This window comes from Garra rufa, chromosome 10 (genome assembly GCF_049309525.1).
Source record: "Garra rufa chromosome 10, GarRuf1.0, whole genome shotgun sequence".
Classification (NCBI taxonomy): Eukaryota; Metazoa; Chordata; class Actinopteri; order Cypriniformes; family Cyprinidae; genus Garra; species Garra rufa.
In genome coordinates this window covers 27,225,130-27,245,393 of record NC_133370.1, presented here as the reverse complement: position 1 = coordinate 27,245,393, position 20,264 = coordinate 27,225,130, and the positions used below count along the sequence as shown (strand labels likewise).

The window sequence follows — 20,264 nt, the reverse complement described above, 5'->3', positions numbered from 1 at the left end:
AATAAATGGGTGCCATCAGAGGGTCCAAACAGCTGATAAAAACATCACGATAATCCACAACCTAAATCCTGCCATCAGTTTACATCTTCTGAAGTGAAAAGCTGTATCCATTAAGATGTTTTTTTTACTTCAAATCATTGCTTTCAGCTAAAATATGAAACAATATGGGCGAAGTCACTATAGGCCCAGTTTCAGCATTATGTTGCTTATTTTGGATTGCATATTTGAGCTCTATAGGCTTATTAGATGACTGTAAGGGCCTGCAGAAAGTGTGTTGGTAACTGTACTTTGAAAAAAAATGTAACATTTTCTTTTCGTAATTGGCTATGTATAATTTTTTTTGTGTGTGATGTAATGGGTGCAGGAAATATAGGTCTCAAGTTTATAAACACAACATATTTTACAATAAAATATCAATACATTTTAAACCAGTAAAGAAGGAATTATCTCTAAATTGTAAGTGGACTACATATCTTTGCTCTTATTAAATGCTTTAATTAAATAGTTTAATTTTACATCATTTTCCTTTTTTCCTCTTTTTAAATTCCTGATTGATAAAATTAATAAGGGAACCAGAAATGATATTTTTTTTTCTTTGTATATTTTGTGGTATGTATATCTTATAGATAAAGTAAACATTTACATACACATTGTAGAATTGTTTTTTTTTATTTAGTACTGACCTGAATAAGATATAATTTTACATTATACGCATTAAAGATGTTTACATGTAGTCTACATGAGAAAATAATAGTTGAATTTGTAAAAATTACCCAATTAAAGGTTACATATTTGATTCTTAATACTGTGTAGTTACCTGAATGATCCACAGCTGTTTTTTGTAGTGTTTGTTTGTTTAGTAATAGTTGTTTGTGAGTCCCTTGTTTGTCCTGAACAGTTAAACTGCCTGCTGTTCTTTAGAAAAGTCCTTCAGGTCCCACAGATTCTTTGGTTTTTTGGCAATTTTGTATATTTGAACCCTTTCCAAAAATGAGTGTATGATGAAAAACGATGCATTCAGAGCCAGGGGTGTAAACTTTTGAATGGAATGAGGGTGTAGGCTACATTTTTCATTTAGTAATAAGCTACAGAAGATACATATATGTTCCCCTGAAGACAAAATAAGTTTTCACCCTCCCGCTCTTAATGCACTGTTTTTCCAGTGAGCATTTGAACCTTCTGTAATAGTTGCATATGAGTCCCTCAGTTATCTTCAGTGTATAATAATACATATAATAATAATGATCTCAAATCAAAGTCATTTTTTATAACAAAAAAAATAAATAAATAAAAAACAAAACTGTGGATCATTTAGGTAACAACACAGTATTAAGAATCAAGAATGTAAACTTTTGAACGGGTTCATTTTTATACATTTTATTTCCTCTTGTGAAATATCTTATTCTGGTCAGTAATAAATAAAAAAAATAGCATGCATTTTGTATGATCCCTCTTATTTTGATGAATATTTAACATTTTGCAGATTCTGCAAGGTATATTTAAACTTTTGACTTCAACTGTATATTACTGTGAACTGTACAAAACTGTGATAGAGATTTTGAGTATCTTTAAATGCATTTAATAAAAGGAGAAACTTGCATGTATAATACTTTATTTTTTATTATTAAAAGGTACACTTATTAAGAATTGTTAAGTAAAAGAAAAAACTACAGATTCACTGTGGAAGGAAACAACATTCACAGTATACAAGTTGTTACAATGACAAATTAGTAGTTAAGAAAGACAATTAACAAAAAGATTTTAGCTCTGACAGGCCTATAGAAATAGAAATATACTCTCTGGAAAAGTTCAATGTAGATTGTAAAGAAAGTTTTGGCACTGGCAAAAGAACAACATAGCAAGAAAAGTCATGAAAGGGGTTAATTAAATGTATAGGTAGAAACGGCAATTATATTTCATTTTAGAATGATGCATTCTCCACTTTTTAAGTATCTTAACACTTATACCACTTCAAAACTTATCAATCACAATAAGCCTACAGTATGAACATACATAAAGTTCATGCAAAGGGCAACTTGGTCAAGTGAACAATTGATTTTGGACCACTGCACTGGAACAGCTGTACAATTATAAAAATAGCTTATCGTCCTGATATATACTAGAGTTTGCAGTTTAATTTGTTGAATATCCTAAATTGGAGCAATGCTGAAGCCAACACATCTAACACATATGTAATTGTAAATACACTAACATTTAAACATTTAATCAAAGGATTTTTCAACACTTTCCCAATGCACAGTCAATTTAGTTTCACGTTGTTGCAGATGAATAACAGGGTTAGATGTAATAGGCTCAGGTTAACGCTTTAATCAGGTACAGTTTATCTCCGTGTTCACTTGTAAATATGGGAGCTTTTTTGTAATGTTCCACCAAATCCTCAATGGAGCTGAACTTGCGCTGGCCAATGCAGTAGAGTCCATCTTTTAGCTGCACCTTGAAATGCTTGTTCTTATACACCGCCTTCAGAGAGATGGAGAAGTCATTTGGCTGGAAAGTAAAAAAAAAAAAAAAAAAATGAAACGATATGTTCACAACAAAGGACAAATGAAAATGTTTGTGACTAATTATACTTTGAAAATGATACTAAAAGGAATAGTAAAGGCAAAAATGAATCCTCTGCAGTGAATGGGTGCCGTCAGACTGAGAGTCTGAACAGCTAACAAAAAACATCACAATAATCTAGTCAATCGGTTATTGTCTTGTGAAGTGAAAAGCTATGTGTTTGTAAGAAAAAAAAACTTCATTAATGTATTTTAACTTTAAGTTGTTGCTTCTGTTCAAAATACTACTCCATAATCCATAATAACGCTTCCACTAGTTAAAAAAGTCCATCCCCTGTGACCTTTTATATCAAAATCCACAGACATGTTTGTTTTGAACTATTTTCGACTGTTTTTCTTATAAATGGTGCTTGATCTGTGTATATTTCTTTTCTGATTCAGATAAGACAATTATTCAATGGAGGAAGCAATATTATGGATACAGGACTATATAATATTACAAACATGCAACATTTCACTTTACAAGACAGCATCTGATGGACTGAAGTTGGATTGTGGATTACTGAGATATTTTTTTCAGCTATTTAGACTCTAATTCTGATGGCACCCATTTATTATAAAGGATCTCTTGGTAAAAAATGATGTATTTCTACAAATCTGTTCAGATGAAGTAACAAACTCATCCACATTCAACCTGACACTGAGTAAATTTGCAGTTATATTTTCATTTTTGGGTGAACTGTTTCTTTAAATAAATGTGATCCTAGACCACAAAACCAGTCATAAGGGTCAATTTTTTGAAACTGAGATTTATACATCTAAAGTTACAAATTAAGTTCTTATCAATGCATTTTACTAATCAAAAATTAAGTTTTAATGTATTTATGGTAGGAAATTTACAAAACATATTCATGGAACATGATCTTTACTTAATTACCTAAAAATTTGTAAATTCGACCCATAATATTTTTGTGGTCCAGGGTCAAAATATGTAAAAAGAAAAAAGCAACATGTCAAAATGTATACCAGCCGAATCTGGTTATATATAATTAAATTATATCCAACATTTAGTCAGAGTTTCAATAAAACTGTTACCGTAGACTCGCTGTCTCTGATGAGGAAGTCACCATCCACACCCTTCTGGTTCAATACCATCTCAGCCTGATGTCGTGTCAGTTTGCCGTAGTACCATGGTTTTCCTCCAAATGTTCCGTCCATAGAAGGCTCAATGTCATAGTTTGAAGTAGGTGGTCCTGAATTCCCCAGTTCTCTTTGTGTTTTCTGTATAACTGTAACATAGTTCTTGGGCACTAAACCCACTTGCCCATTTTCCTTTCTACACTTCCACCATTCAGGATCGTTCTCAGGTTTCTCCAACACATCCATAAGTTCATCCTTGTTGAAATTCAGCTCCTCGACATTGCCGGAGCTGAAATGATAAAGTGCCTGTACAGTCTCCAGAACCTGAGAGCCGTTGTTATTGTGCCCCACAGAGGCCAGTCTATCTTTAAGAGAGCTTACAGAGTCGCCCCTCATTGTCCCGTCCACATCCTCAGTGACATAATTGGAGGGAAACCATCCAGAAAGGCCATTATAGGTTCCTCGCCACCAACCGTCGCTGCACTTCTCCATCACGATGACCCTTGTGCCCTTCTCCAAGGAGAGTTCATCTTCCCGCTCCGCGGTGTAGTTAAACTTCACCAGCGCGGGCAGGTTGAGGTCATACAGTCGCTCATCGCAGTCGTATTTCTCCGAGCTGGAGGGCAAATCTCGCATACAGCCTTTCTGCTTCACCTTTCCGATACCTGAAGAAAAGGATATGTAATATGAGCATTTAGACGATGATTCTTGATAGCAAATGTGCTGTTAAAGGGATAGTTCACCCAAAAATAAAAATTCTGTCATTAATTATGCACCCTCATGCTGTAATAAACCTGATATCTTAATTTGTGTTTTGATGATGAACAAAGGTCTTACAAGTTTGGAACGACATGAGGATGAGTAACTAATAACAGAATATTATTGTTTTAGGTGAACTATCCCTTTAAGAAACATAACTTCTGATACTCACAAGCTAGCATAGACTTATTTCAGTTCACCATTGCAAAATGACATAATTTAGCTTTATAATGTGAAATTGTCAAGGTTACACTTGACAATTTCACATTATAAAGAACTAGTACAATAACAGTGCAATAAATGTGCTACAGATTTGAAATCTGCACATCATGTACACCAACTATCATCCTGTGTCTTCATGAGTTGAGTATGCCACTAATGTAAACACTTACAAATTGACATGCCATGTTTGACAGGTTTACCCTCTTGCATAAATTGTTGTACAAGACTACTAAATCAAGTCAGGAAAAACACACCCAAAAAATTTTGATCAGCTTAAAACACTCATTTCTGGGCATGAATCCACTGGATGAGTCTGTGCCACGCAAACGATAAAACATACACCCATTCCTGTCAACATCTCATTCTTGTTTTAGAACCATGTAGATCATAATGAAGATGTAAAAGATAAAAAAAAAAAAAAAACTTGTCCCCATGAAATCAAAATTGCAATGTTTTGGCTTTTAGTATGAATATGTTAGCCTTAAAGGGATGGTTCACCCAAAAATGAAAATTCGATGTTTATCTGCTTACCCCCAGGGCATCCAAGATGTAGGTGTTCAGCAGAACACAAACAAAGATTTTTAACTAAAACCGGTGCAGTCTGCCAGACATTTAATGGCAATGGATGGGCACCAGACCTTTAAAAGTAAAAAAAAACATGCACGTCGGCGCAGATAGCCTTGTGGGCAGCGCGTCGACATATAGCGCCGTTGCGCTCCGAATCCCGACTCGAGGACCTTTCCCGATCCCGCCCCTCATCTCTCTCCCACTTTGCTTCCTGTCATGTCTGATCTGTCCTATCGTAATAAAAAGGCAAAAGTGCCAAAAAAATAAATCTGAAAAAAAACATGCACAGACAAATCCAAATTAAGTGACGATACATTGATGTCCTAAGAAACTGAACAGTATTCATATCATTTTTTACCTTTGAAACACAGCCACGTCCAACTGTCATGAGCACGAGTTTAGCATCAGGCACGTTACATGTGTACGCACTCTGGCGTAGTATACGCAAACACCGGAAGCGATCTGTCGCGTGTATACGACACTCATTGTTTACACCTGTGGTTCTCAATCCTGGTCCTGGGGGACCCCTGCTCTGCACATTTTGCATGTCTCTCTTATTTAACACACCTGATTGAGATCTTCAGCTTGTTAGTTCAGTTCATGGATCTCTTTCCTAATGAGCTGATGATCTCAATCAGGTGTGTTAAATAAGGGAGACATGCAAAATGTGCAGAGCAGGGGTCCCCCAGGACCAGGATTGAGAACCACTGGTTTACACAGTGCACAGAGATTGTGTGTAGTGGCTATTCCAAACGGTAATTACTTACGCTTATTCTGATTGTTCAAACCGATTTAAAGCTAAAAGATTACGTTTGCTTGCGCAAATTCATCCGGGACTGTTGACTTTTCACCGATTTTCCCCTCCGGCATTTGCGTATACTACGCCAGAGCGCGTACACATGTCACGAGCCGGATGATAAGCTCGTACTCAGGACAGCTGGACGTGGCTGTGTTTCAAGGGTACAAAATTATATAAATACTGTTCAGTTTCTTGCAAAAACCGATTGTTTTGTGTCTTAGGACATCAATGTATCGTCACGAGCCGCAGGGTGTAATTTGGATTTGTCTGTGCATGTTTTTTTTTTTTACTTTTAAAGGTCTGGTGCCCATCCACTGCCATTATATGGCTGGCAGACTGCACCGGTTTTAGTTAAAAATTTTTGTTTGTGTTCTGCTAAGGAAACAAAGTCACCTACATCTTGGATGCCCTGGGGGTAAGCAGATAAACATCAAATTTTCATTTTTGGGTGAACTATCCCTTTAAGGTTAAGCTAGTGTGTTTAAATGACAAAGTTCGCATAAAATAAGCATTCGAAATTTACAGTCTAACTTTCTGTCCAATCAAATGCCCTCTAGAATCCGAAGCGCCACGCCCCCTACAATAAAAATAGATGCAGAAACTGCGGCTGAAAGCAACCACTTGTTCACAGAATTAGTGTTTTCTTTACGGTGGATGGCACGTAGTGCACTATAGAGAGGATAAGAAACGATTTAGACAGTGTAAATATGCTTTCCATTGTGTTGAAAGACGTCTGGTCACGTCTGGTCGACCTGTGTCACATGAATCGCCGCAGTGCGCATAGCCACTGCCACACGCAGTCTGCTCCGGTCCAGGGGTGCGTTTCCCGTACAACGATGTAACTCGCTGGTTAACCTCCATAGTACGATGCATTGTTGTGGAAACGAACTAGCTAGTCATGAGTATTTCCCGAACACCGTCGCATCTCAGTCGTTTGAACCACATTAGTTCAGCAACTTAGGGCCGTTGTTAATGATGTCACCGAGTAATAACTTCTGCTATTTAACTGATTAGAGATCTCAAAAATGCAGCTATAGACCTTTTTCCTGAGTAAACGATGAGCGCCGCCATTACTAATTCTAACGTCAGATTGAATGCTTTTCTGTTCCGGTTTCCATAGGAACCCATTCAAATAGCGTCCATCTGTTTTTAATGTAGCTAAGGTCCGCTGCTTCGTGTCATCTACACACTCATTAAAGTGAGGCACTGACAAATGACGGTCATTGCGACATTGCCAAGTGATGGCGCTATGGAGCCATGTGCTTTTTAAACACATTTTAATAGGTTTAACATTAGTTTATTAGCTCGGAATATACCCTAATTTGACTAGAAACAATGCAGACCGGAAATGCAAAGCATTCTTTCAGTTAAGAGTCGGACTTACTTCCGTGTTCAGGAAAAACGTCTATATTGAACATGGCACCTAATGACTAATTTACTATTTTTTGTTCCCTGTCATTTTGCTTTATTTGATGTTTGATTCATCGCGTGTTCTCTCTTAAGTCATACTCCGGGGTTCCCTTAGGCATTTGTGCACATGCGCACTATTCATAAACAACGCTTATAGAGGATGAACAAATTACATAGATTAAAATCCATTTATATTTATATTCAATGGAAGATATAGATTGTACTCATGTTAGCTTACTTATTGTGCCCAAGAGCATAATTTATTGAGCTCATATGTCTTACTAACGAGAAACTATGCTTCTAACCACAGGTCGAGAGCTGTAGTTCTAACTACATAAGTTTGCGATGCTGTTTGCGAATGTTCGTTTGAACTATGGTGACGGGAAGCACCGAATCGTTGAATTATGTTGGTAACAACGGAACTTGCGACCATAGTTGGCTAACAATGCTTTTGGGAAACGCATTCCCAGAGACACAAGAGCGGATCGTATGCGTAAATTAGCGCAGAACGTATCGGACCCATTTGAATTCTACACAGAAAGCTATGTTTTATAGCGATATGGATGATATTGTGGCTGTCATACACTGTCAAATGCAGCTTTGACGAGCTCAACGGTTCTGACCCAAGCTGTGATATCAAAGAAACGCTATTGGCTATTTAAAAAAGGTAAGATATGTCACGCCTTGTCTTCCTGTTTCAGTTGAAATTACCTCAACACATAGAATAACACTGCGTGTTTTAAAGCACTTCAATATATGAAGCAAAATATGTACTATATTGTTCAAAAGTTTGCAATCACTATGAAAGCTGATACATGCTCACCAAGGATGCATCAAATTAAATAAACAAATTTTCATTTCATGCTTCAGCAGCACTTCCCACAGGTGTTATAGGCTTTCAGGGCATTTCTCACAATCAAAAAGTTCCCACAACAGCCAACAACACAACTTCTTGTTTGCTTATTTAAGTTTCAGATTAAAGTTTATCTGTGAAACTCTGCCTAAAGGCCAGCAGCTTCCCAGAGTCTTCTCTTCACTGTTGCTGATGAAACTGATATTTGACATGTAGTTTTCAATAAACCAGCCAGCTGAGCACCAGTGAGGGGGCTGTTTCTCAGACTAGAGACTCTGATGTACTCCTCATTTTGCTGTTGTGCAGCAGGGCCGTCCACTTCTCACTGTACTGGTTAGATCCAGTTTGCTCTGTTCTTTCAAGAGAGCAGTTCACGGAAATGTCTTCAGAAGAACAATAGGCTGATGAGTTTCTACAGAAACATGCTTCTTTTTGGCCTTTGTTGAAACTAAAATTTGTCTGTGTGTGAATGAAATGTGAATATACTGTTTTACACACTCAACAGTGCTGATAATAAGAAAGGCGCCAGACCAGAATAATGAAATGTTACATTTTATATATTTTAAAATGAATATTTTATGTATATACACTACCAGTCAAAAGTTTTGAACAGTAAGATTTTTAATGTTTTTTTAGTCTCTTCAGTACAGTGCCCAAGTACAGCAAAGACAGAATATTTTTACTATTTAAAATATATTCTATTTGTATATATTTTAAAATTTGTGTTCTTTTAAAGCTGAATGTTTAGCATCACTTCAGTCACATGATCCTTCAGAAATCATTTTAATATTCTGATTTGCTGCTCATAAAACATTTATTATCATTATGTTGAAAACAGCTGAGCAGAATATTTTCAGGTTTCTTTGATGGATAGAAAGTTCAGAAGAACAGCATTTATCTGAAATAGAAATCATTTGTAACATTATGAATGTCTTTATCATCACTTTTGATCAATTCAAAGCACACTTGCTAAATAAAAGTATTATTTCTATATTTTTTTCTCCAAAAATTATTATACAACTATACAAGCTTTGAATGGTATATATATATAATGTTACAAAAGCTTTTTATTTCAGATAAATGCTGATCTTTGGTTCTTTATATTAATCAAAGAATCCTTAAAAAATGTACTCAACCGTTTTAAATATTGATAATAATATTAATAAAAATGTTTCTTGAACAGCAAATCAGCATATTAGTGTATGCATGGGTAGTTAGAGTTGTTTGTACAGTTTGAACTGTCTTTAAAACACAGTTAATTTATAAGAATGTCTGAGAAATGGTAAAAAAGAAAAAGAGAAAAAGGGAACCGCCCTCTCCAAATGAAAAGGAAATCTAATTTTTGACCATCCATGAACATCAACAGGAAGAAAAAGCAGAAGAGTGATAGAAGAGTTTCCTGTAAAATAAACACCAGCACAAAAAAAGTGGGACAGAGTGTTGAAATGTAAAACAGCCTCGTGATCCAGTTAACTCATTCATATGTGTGGAATTACAGAGCTCATCCGCTCCATCAAAATTAAACTTTCCAAATCCGTAACAGCCGCTGTATTCCAAGCGACCATGGAAACATAAAAGTCACAAGCATAAAATTGGAGGGAAAGGAGTTGTCAGTGATAAATCACTATCACGGTCGGTCGTGACGCAACCAACTGGAGAGGTAAAACCATCATGCGGACGTGTGGAAAAGCCAATGAATTTGAAATTTTATTTCAATGGAAGTTCCAGGCAACGGTAATGAAAGCAGGATCCACGCAGATCTTAACTGTCTTCATGACGTGACTCAAGGACGGAGCTTGAGGCACTGTGTCCTGTCTGCTTTTGTTTCATTTCCTCTGACAGCCAGAATAACGGCAGCTCAGCTTTCCAGTCAATTTCCCAGTTTTCCACATGCGGAAAAACATTCACAGGCACAGATAAGGCAGAATTGATCCTAAACCTTGGCAACACAATGAACAATTCCATATAAAAAGAGTCTTGGAGTGGACTTCAACCCAAAAGCTGAACAAAGACGCAATGAATATAGAGTTTGAAACCAGTTTAAAATGAGTTGCATATATCTGACAAAGTTTGCATGTGGCTTTTGTCCAATTTCACAATTTTTTCAAAGAAACATACAGTTGAAGTGATGAAAATGTTAATTGTTTTACCAAAATAAGAGGGATCATACAAAATGTTATTTTTTATGTAGTACTTACTGACCTGAATTTACATATAGTTTACAAATAATGGTTGACTTTATAAAAGTGACCCTGTTCAGAAGTTTACATACGATTGATTTTTAATAAACAGTTGTTACCTGAATTATCCACAGCTGTTTTTTTTTTTTGTTTAGTGTTTGTTCATGAGTTGCTTATTTGTCCTAAACAGGTAAACTGCCTGCTGTTCTTCAGAAAAATACTTCAGGTCCCACAAATTGGTTTTTCACCCTTTTTTTGTATTTGAACCCTTAACAACAATAACTCTATGATTTTGAGATCCATCTTTTCACACTGAGGACAACTGAGGGACTCATATGCAGCTATTACAGAAGGTTCAAACGCTCACTGATGCTCCTGAAGGAAATACGATGCATTAAGAGCCGGGGGTGAAAACTTTTGAACTACCCTTCAGAAGCTACAGAAGATATTTCCGTTTCCCAGAAGACAAAATAAGTCAAATTTGCCCTGGTCTTCAAATTCAAAAAGTTTTCACCCCCCCGTTTTCACATATTCATACTAAAAGCCAAAACATTTCCATTGTGTTTCCTTCTGGAGCATCAGTGAGTGTTTGAACCTTCTGTAATAGTTGCATATGAGTCCCTCAGTTGTCCTCAGTGTGAAAATATGGATCTCAAAATCATACAGTCATTGTTGGAAAGGGTTCAAATACACAAAAATGATGAAAAACTAAAGAATTTGTGGGACCTGAAGGATTTTTCTGAAGAACAGTGGGCAGTTGATCAATTCAGGACAAACATGGGACTCGTGAACAACTATCACTAAAAAACAGCTTTGGATCATTCAGGTGACAACACAGTATTAAGAATCAAGTGTATGTAAACTTTTGAAAAGGGTCTTTTTTTGTTTTCTTGAGGACTATATGTAAACGTCTTTTATGTGAAAGGTCAGTGCTAAATAAAAAAAAATGCATTTTGAAAAAGTAATTAACATTTTGCAGATTCTGCAAGGCGTATGTAAACTTTTGACTTAAACTGTAACTGAACATTTTGAATTGACCTCATTTTCAACCTCAATATTGAACGAAATCTCTCGCTCAACCCAGGTTTTGAAAAAGCTGAGTGTGATTATCAATGTAATGTGACCCGTGGCAAGCAGCACTCTCATATCCACGACAGGAACCGAGCGAACGCGGCCAAATCACCCCGCCTTTGTTTCTGTTCGGGCTGAGCTCACTCCACCAATGACATCATAAGACAAATAGCCTCTTCACAAACAGATGTAGCGTCCAAGAGCTGTCAGCAAAGGTAGCGCCGTTAATTCTCAGAGCGACGCAACACACGCATCCACACAGATACAAACCCATGATGAACTTCAGCATGTGTTTCTGCTCACTTTTGACCTCACAGCTGCTCTGCCCTTTTCTGTTCTCATTTCAACCGACGATATATTTTGTTTTGTGGCTAATTTTTGCAACAGTATTTAAATGCAAAATTGCACAACTAAAACTTGAGACATTTTCCCTTTGTGCTGGAGTCACGCCTCCGTTTGGTATACAATAGCCTCTCTGAACTTCCACGGCATACTAATGCACAGAGAGAGAAAGAAAGGCAGACACAGAGCTGGCAGGAGGCCACCCGAGCAGCCTGCAATTTTTCCCCTCTTCTCTTGAATTTTCAAAAGTGAGCAAACAAAACAAGCGAACGCAAATAAGGAGTCTCATTTGCTGAAGTGTTTTGTCCCGTCGCTACTGTTCTTTTGTCCTCTGAGATCCGCTCCTTCGCTCTGCCAAGTCACGACACCCCACTGTCTTGTCCACTGTAGTACACTTTGAAATGCTGAATGTGTTGGGAAAGAAGAACGTAATGAGAGAGAAAGAAACCCCGAGTCAAAGGCCTCAATTATTCATTGCCTCACATCCTTCTCTTTTCCTGCACTAGAAATCTGCGTTGAATTAGAGAGCTTCCGGCCGCCTTCACAGAGTAGCTCAAGTTGACAGTAGAGGAGGTTTAGGTGGGCCTGTACGGGTTTCTGCTTTGATTTTTGTTTTTTAAGACTGTCCAAGCTTGCCCAAAGGGCCTGGTGCCATTTCCTCCCTCGCTTATGGCCAATTTTATAGTAAAAAGAAAGTATTTGAAGTACCTGAGTGCAGCCTAACTGCCCTATAAAATATGTCAATGGGTTCACGGTTGTGCATATGACATTATATGAGTGACTCATTCAGGTTTACAACCCTGAGACACACAAGTCACCAAAAACATATTATTATGCACTTAAACTCTAAATAACTTTTTTATATTGTTAATAATAAACATTCTGAATGATACCAAACTGAAAAATAACTGTGAAGACTAGTTATACTGTGCATATACAGTCTTTCAAACCCTTATCCGCCCACTTTCAGCTGATTATACATTAGAAGGGCAGTTACAAAAGCCTGACAACACAAGTATAACTTATAAATCACAACCATTGTGAAACTCACAGGAACGGTTCTTTTTTGCTTAATACAGTTGTTGCCATTGTACTGTTAACACATTAACTCAAATCTCTGAAGAGTGTTATTTTAGTCCTTCAGTGGAAAAGATAAATCTAAAGTAAATATGTACTCACGAAAGAAGTGTTTGAAAAGGTTGGCCATATCCATTCCCAGCTCTGCGAGCCGCCCCTCTCTCACACGCTACCCGCTCGCTCTTTCTCTCTCTCTGTAACAGAGCAGCAGCTATTCCATGAGAACTTCCTGAAAGTCCAGAGTTATTGACAGAGAGACTCTCCACCCCACACACATGACTGTCCTTAGCCAATGGCTGTCAAGGGGTCCTTTCCGTAGACTCTGTAGTGGCTGGCTGGGCCTCAAACACTTCTTCTGTGGAAACTCAAGCCAACTATGTATATCACTGTTATAAGTTAACAAACAGAGCACATGCCCTAGTGAGCCACAAAACTTTCAGCAAATTTATTCTGGTTCATCTTCTTTGCATTTCAACTCTAGTTTAGTTTTTCTATCAAACCTGGCATTGTACACTATGAATATTGTTGGTTCTGTGAAAGAGATTTGGATAAAAGTGTCTGTAAAAAGCAAATGTAATAAACATTGAAGCATATTCCATATTAACATTTAGCAGACTTCTACATCCAAGGTATACTTTTCTGTCTGTACATGAATTTCAAATAAATGAACTTCGTGTCACTGGCAGTTCAGGTGCAGGAGCTGTTGTACCGGTTAGGATCTATATTTTATAATGATAAATATTAGAGGTAAATGTGTGGTTCTCAGCTGTAGGTCATGACCCAAAAATAGGTCACAGTACAAGTTAAAGTTAAAACACTAAAAGATAAATAAATGAATAAATGACAAAATCACTTAAAAATACTAAAAATGAAACTAAAATGACAAAAAACAAACAAACAAACAAACTAATAATTCAGAGAAAATAAAAAATATAGTATAAGTTTAAGTTGAAACACTGAAATTACTAACTGGACTAAAAAAAACAAAAAACAAAAACAAAAGTGGGCTATAACTACAAATAAATAAATAAGTAAATAAAGAAAGAAAGAAAAGGGAAAAAGAAAAATAGGGAAAATCCTAATAAATAAGTACATAAAAACCCAAATAATTCAAATAAAATACAAAAATATAGTATAAGTTTAAGTTTAAACACCAAATTGACCAAATATGAAAAACTCAAAAAACAAACAAACAAATAAATTAAGCACTTAAAACATACTAAAAAAAAAAAAAAAAAACTTGAAACACTGAAATGACTAACTGGGGTGAAATAATAATAATAAAAAAACAAAAATGGGCTATAACTACAAATAAATAAATAAGTAAAGAAAGAAAGAAAGGAAAAGGGAAAATCCTAATAAATAAATAAATAAATAAATAAATAAATAAATAAAACCCCTAATAATTCAAATAAAATACAAAAATATAGTATAAGTTTAAGTTTAAACACCCAATTGACCAAAAATGAAAAATACAAACTGAAAACCAAACAAATAAAAAAAAAAAATAAAGCACTTAAAACATACAAAAAAAAAAAAAAAGACATTGCAACACTGAAATTACTAACTGGGGTGAAATGAAAACCAAAAGTGGGCTACAACTAAAAATAAATAAAGAAAAATAGGAAAATCTAAAAACTAAACAGACAAACAAACTAACTAATAAAGCACTTAAAACTAAAAAACAACAACAACTAAAAAAAAAACCTTGAAACACTGAAATAACTCACTGGGGTGAAATTAAAAATAGAAGTGGGCTAAAACTAAAATGAAAAAAAAAAAACTAAATAAAGAATAATATAAATAAAAAAAGTTAAAGTTGAAACAAACAAATGAATAAAGCACTTAACATTACTAAGAATTTAAATAAAATAAAATAAACAAATAATTCAAATAAAATAAAACACATATAAGTTTAAGTTGAAACACTGAAATTAACTGAAAAACAAACAAAAAATAAATAAAGCACTTAAAATGACTAAAAATTAAAGTAAAAAAAAACAAACCTAATAATTCAAATAAAATAAAAGATATAGTATAAGTTTAAGTTCAATCACTAAATCACTTAAATTACTAACTGGGGGGACATAAAAACTAAAAGTGATCTAAAACTAAATATGATAGACAGATATTAGTAAATCTAATATTAATTTTAAAAACTACATAAATAATACTAAAATAACACTTTCTGAAACCCACAACATGGACAAAACAAGTGATACAAACAATGAAAGTCCAAATCAGCATGCTTGTAGCTGAACAAGAATATGACTGTTGTATAAACACCTTTTACGATACATATTTTTCCAAAACAGCCTTACAGACAATAGTACACTCTTAAAAATAAAGGTGCTTCACGATGCCATAGAAGAAACTTTTTTTTGTTTAAATGGGGCGAAAGAAGATTCTACAGATTATGACACGAAAGAGATGTTCTTTAAAGAACCCCTGACTGAATGGTTCTTCTATGGCACCACTGTGAAGAACCTTTTAAAGTACCTTTATTTTTAATAGAGTAAAAGGAAAATAAAAATTGCACCATACAACCTCACAGTGAAATGACCAAATTGAACAGATTAGGAAGAAGTCTTGAGAGGAATTTGAACAATTTTCAGCTCCCTGTTTACAAAGTTTGACATTTTCCTATGCAACTTATGTCATGTTAAAAAGTTGGCATAATGAACATATGTAGTTCATGGTAATCATAATGGTTCTGATGTTGTGTCTGGGTCATGAAGCAAAACCAGATGAGTACCACTGATCTATAGATTACAGAGTGAATCTATAGGCTGTAGCAGTTTTATTGACCAAATGTGGGTCTTCATGGGTCATTTAATAGTTGGTTCCCCAATGGATCAATATTGTATGTAATGTGAGTAAACTACACTGAACACGAGCAAGTTCTCACAGCTCCCTCAGCTGTCATCTGTTTACAAACCTGCAGAGCTATTGTGAAAGAGAGGCTGTCAAATGCACCTCTGGAGCACCTGGTCCAGTGGACAAAGCTATAATTTAAGAGAATGAGGTCACTGTTAAAGGGAGCTGAATTGCTTCCTGAGAGGTGTGAGAAGATTCAATGACTGAGAAAAGAGACAGGCACAGCATCCATGCTATACTGTATATCAGTGCTTTTCAATCCTGGTCCTAGGGACCCCACAGCTCTGCACATTTTGTGTGTCTCCCTTATTTAACACACCTGATTCAGATCATCAGCTTGTTAGGAGAGAGATCCATGTACTTAATGGAGTGTGTCAGATAAGGGATACATACAAAATGTAAAATTGAAAATCGAAAACCACTGCTGTATATGAAAGTAGTATATAAAGTAATGAATATGAAGTAAGAGAGAAAGAGGATAAGCTACAGAGGCAGAGACAATAATACAGATTAAATAAGATAACTTTCCTATAGAAGCCAATTTATACCACAAAAGTAAAAAGTCCACACTTTTGTAAATAAGTGGTAATAATGACATAAAAAGTAAAACATATGGAAAGCCAAGTCATAATTATGATATAAAAAGTCAAAAATATTACATAAAAAGTTAATATTATGAACTAAAATGTAATAATTATGACATCATTTAAAATTAAGTTTTTAATTAACTTTTTATCTCATAATTCGCTTGCACTTTATTTTCTCTTAATGATTTTAATTTTCTAATACATTAACTATCTCATGTCTTACTATGCCAGAAATTTTACTTTTTATTGCATAATTATTGTTTTAGTATCTCATAATTATAAGTTATTTCATAACTTTTTTTGATATTGTGACTTTTTATCATAATTATGGTATTCCCCCCTTATAATTGTCTTAGTATGTCATAATTTTGATTTATTACAAAATTATTAGTTAGTATCTCATTATTTAGTATTTTTGTCATATTTATGCCTTTTATCTCATAATTATGATTGTCTCATAATTGTTTTAGTATGTCATAATTTTGAGTTAATAAGTATTAGTATTTCATAATTTAGACTTTTTATTACATAATTATGATTTAGTGCCTCATACTTTTTTATTTTTCATCTCATAATTGTTTTAGTATCTCATAATTTTGAGTTATTTAATAATTAATAAAAAAACTTTTATTACATAATTATGATTTAGTGCCCCATAATTTTTTATTTTTGATCTTATAATTGTTTTTAGTATCTCATAATTTTGAGTTATTTAATAATTAATAAAAAACTTTAATTACATAATTATGATTTAGTATCTCATAATTCTGACTTTTTATTACAATTATGACTTTTTGCCCTCATAGTTGTCTTAGTATGTCGTAATTTTGACTTTTTATTTCAAAATGATTATTATTATCTCATAATTAAGAATTTTTTTTTCAAAATTATGACTTCATCTCATTTTTATCTCATAATTGTGTTAGTATGTCATAATCTTGACTTATTTCATAATTATTAGTTAGTATCACATAATTTAGACTTTTTATCACAATTATAACTTTTGTCCTCTTAGAATTTTTAGTATGTCATAATTTTAACTTTAACATTATTATGACTTTTTCCTCATAATAGTATGTCTTAATCTCAGTATCTCATAATTTAGACTTTATATCATAATTATAACTTTTTTCTCTCATAGTTGTCTTAGTATGTCATAATTTTGACTTTTTGTCTTATAATTATCACTTAGTATCTCATAATTTATTTTTTATTAATGTTTATGTCATAATTATCACTATCTCAGAATTTTTAGTATGTCATAATTAGTAGATTTAAGTGTCATTATTATGACTTTTTCTAATTATTGTCTTAGTATGTCATAATTTTGACATTTTATTACATAATTATTATTTAGTATCTCATAATTTTGAAAATGTATGTCATAATTATGACTTTTATCTCAGAATTATGATTCTGTAATCATTTTTTTACTTTTTATCATTATTATGACTTTTTCTCTCATAATTGTCTTAGTATGTCATAATTTTGACTTTCTATCAAATAAGTATTATTTAGTATCTCATTAATTTGAATTTTTATCTCATAATGGTTAGTAGGTTATAATTTTGATTTATTTCACTATAATTCAATATTTCATAATTTAGACTTTTTTCATAATTATGATTATCATAACTGACTTAGTATGTCATAATTTAGTGACTATTAAATAAGTATCTCATTAATTAGAATTTTTATCTCATAATTGTTAGTAGGTTATAATATTGATTTATTTCACTATAATTAAGTGTCTTATAATTTAGACTTTTTTCCCTCTCATAACTGTTTTAGTATTTTATTCATAATTTAGATTTTTTTATATCTCAGAATTATAATTGTCATAATTTTTCACTTTTTATCTTATTGTTTTAGTATCTCATAATTTTGACTTTATTATTATTATGACTTTTTGTCTCATAACTGTCTTATATGTCATAATTTTGACTTTCTATTACATAAGTATTATTTAGTATCTTAATAATTAGAATTTTTAATCTCATAATGGTTAGTAGGTTATAATTGTGATTTATTACACTATAATGACGTATCTTATAATTTAGACTTTTTATCATAATTATGATCTTTTTCCCTCTCATAACTGTCTTAGTATTTTATTCATAATTTAGATTTTTTTTTATCTCAGAATTATAATTGTCATCATTTTTTACATTTTATCTCATTGTTTTAATATCTCATAATTTTGACTTTATTATTATTATGACTTTTCCTCTCATAACTGTCTTAGTATGTCATAATTTTGACTTTCAATTACATAAGTATTATTTAATATCTTAATAATTAGAATTTTGATCTCATAATGGTTAGTAGGTTATACTTTTGACTTCTTGTCATATAATTATTATTTAGTATCTCATAATTTAGAATTTATGTGTCATAATTATCTCAGAATTATAATTTTTCAATAATTTATCAACATTTTCATAAAATTATGTCATATTTTTTTACTTTTTATCTCATTGTTTTTCCATAATTTAGATTTTATCATTATAATGACTTTTTATCATAATGTTCTTAGTATGTCATAATTGTGACTTTTTATTACATATTTAGTATCTCATCATTTTGAAATTTTATGTCATAATTATGACTTTTATCTCAGAATTATAGTTGTCATCATTTTTTTACTTTTCTTTACATATTCATTATTTAGTATCAAATAATTTTGACTTATCTCAGTATTATGATTATGTAATCATATTTACTTTTTATCTCATAATTGTTTTAGTATCTCATAATTTTAACTTTATCATTATTATGACTGTCATAATTTTGACTTTCTATTACATAAGTATTATTTAGTATTTTTTATCTCGTAATTGTTAGGTCATAATTGTGACATATTTCACTATAATTTGTCATAATTTTGACTTTTTGTCATATAATTATTATTTTGTGTTTTATAATTTAGAATTTCTCTGATGATTATGATTTTATCTCAGTGTGACTGTGAATTATTATGACTGATTTCTCATAACTGTCTTAGTATGTAATCATTTTGACTTTTTATTACATCATGATTTAGTATCTCATAATTTAGAATTTTTTCTCAGAATTATAACTTTACCTGATAATTGTGTTAGTATGTTGTCATTTTGACATTTATCTGATAATTATGTTTAGTATCTCTCCATTTTGACAGCATCCACTTCATCTGCGACGTCTGATTAGACAACGAAATATCTTGAACAATCACAGCACCTGAAAATGAACGTCACTTTCACTTTATTTTCCTGTAGCAGCTTGAAAGGAAGGGTAACAGAGCCCACATAAAAGCCCAAACACTTCAGCGCCTGTGACCTATCCAAAACCTACAAATGCATGGCAGCTGTTTACTACAGGAAACGCCTGCAGCTGCCCTGCGATAGAAATGAGGGGCCAACATGCTTGTGAGGATTTCATGCAAATAAATAATGCAATAAAAAAACAAACAGCCAAGCATTCTAAGATATTTGTTATAATATACAGCCATTACTTTGAAATCGTTATATTTATAGAGACATTTGCATTACCATTCGCATTTCCAAAAACACAGGATAAGTGAAAAAATAAATTAAAATTTTTAAAGCTATCTTTCCATGATCCTGGTCCTATAAATAAATAACCATAGCCATAAATCTAACCCTAACTGCAAACCAGTCTCACATAACTAGACTTTTCCTAGCCAAGAACTGATCTGCCAGACCAATATGATAATGCTGATAGAGCAATAAATAATAGACTAGTGTAAAAAAAAACACTTTGCATGATCAGCCATACAGAAAGCATTGATGAAATGAGGAATTTGTATACAAATGATAAATGACTATAATTTATGAATTATGCACATGAAGTCAGGTC

General features: G+C 33.1%; 1 protein-coding gene across 1 annotated transcript; it reads right to left on the bottom strand.

Moving 5' to 3' along the window:
- Positions 1 to 1,602: 1,602 nt before the first annotated feature.
- On the bottom strand, positions 1,603 to 13,160 carry nck1a (NCK adaptor protein 1a). Its single transcript, XM_073848084.1, has 3 exons — positions 13,045 to 13,160; positions 3,618 to 4,327; positions 1,603 to 2,508 (listed from the first exon to the last, which is right to left on the bottom strand). The coding sequence occupies exons 1-3, from the start codon at positions 13,076 to 13,078 to the stop codon at positions 2,314 to 2,316; spliced, it is 939 nt and encodes a 312-aa protein (XP_073704185.1). The 5' UTR covers positions 13,079 to 13,160; the 3' UTR covers positions 1,603 to 2,313.
- Between the last annotated feature and the right edge of the window lie 7,104 nt (positions 13,161 to 20,264).

Coding starts and splice junctions, on each gene's coding strand:
- nck1a (XM_073848084.1), bottom strand. CDS start 13,078: ATGGATATGGCCAACCTTTTCAAACACTTCTTTC. Junction 4,328..13,044: donor CCTTTTCAAACACTTCTTTC/GTGAGTACATAT, acceptor CCTTTTCTTCAG/GTATCGGAAAGGTGAAGCAG. Junction 2,509..3,617: donor TCAGAGACAGCGAGTCTACG/GTAACAGTTTTA, acceptor TTTACTTTCCAG/CCAAATGACTTCTCCATCTC.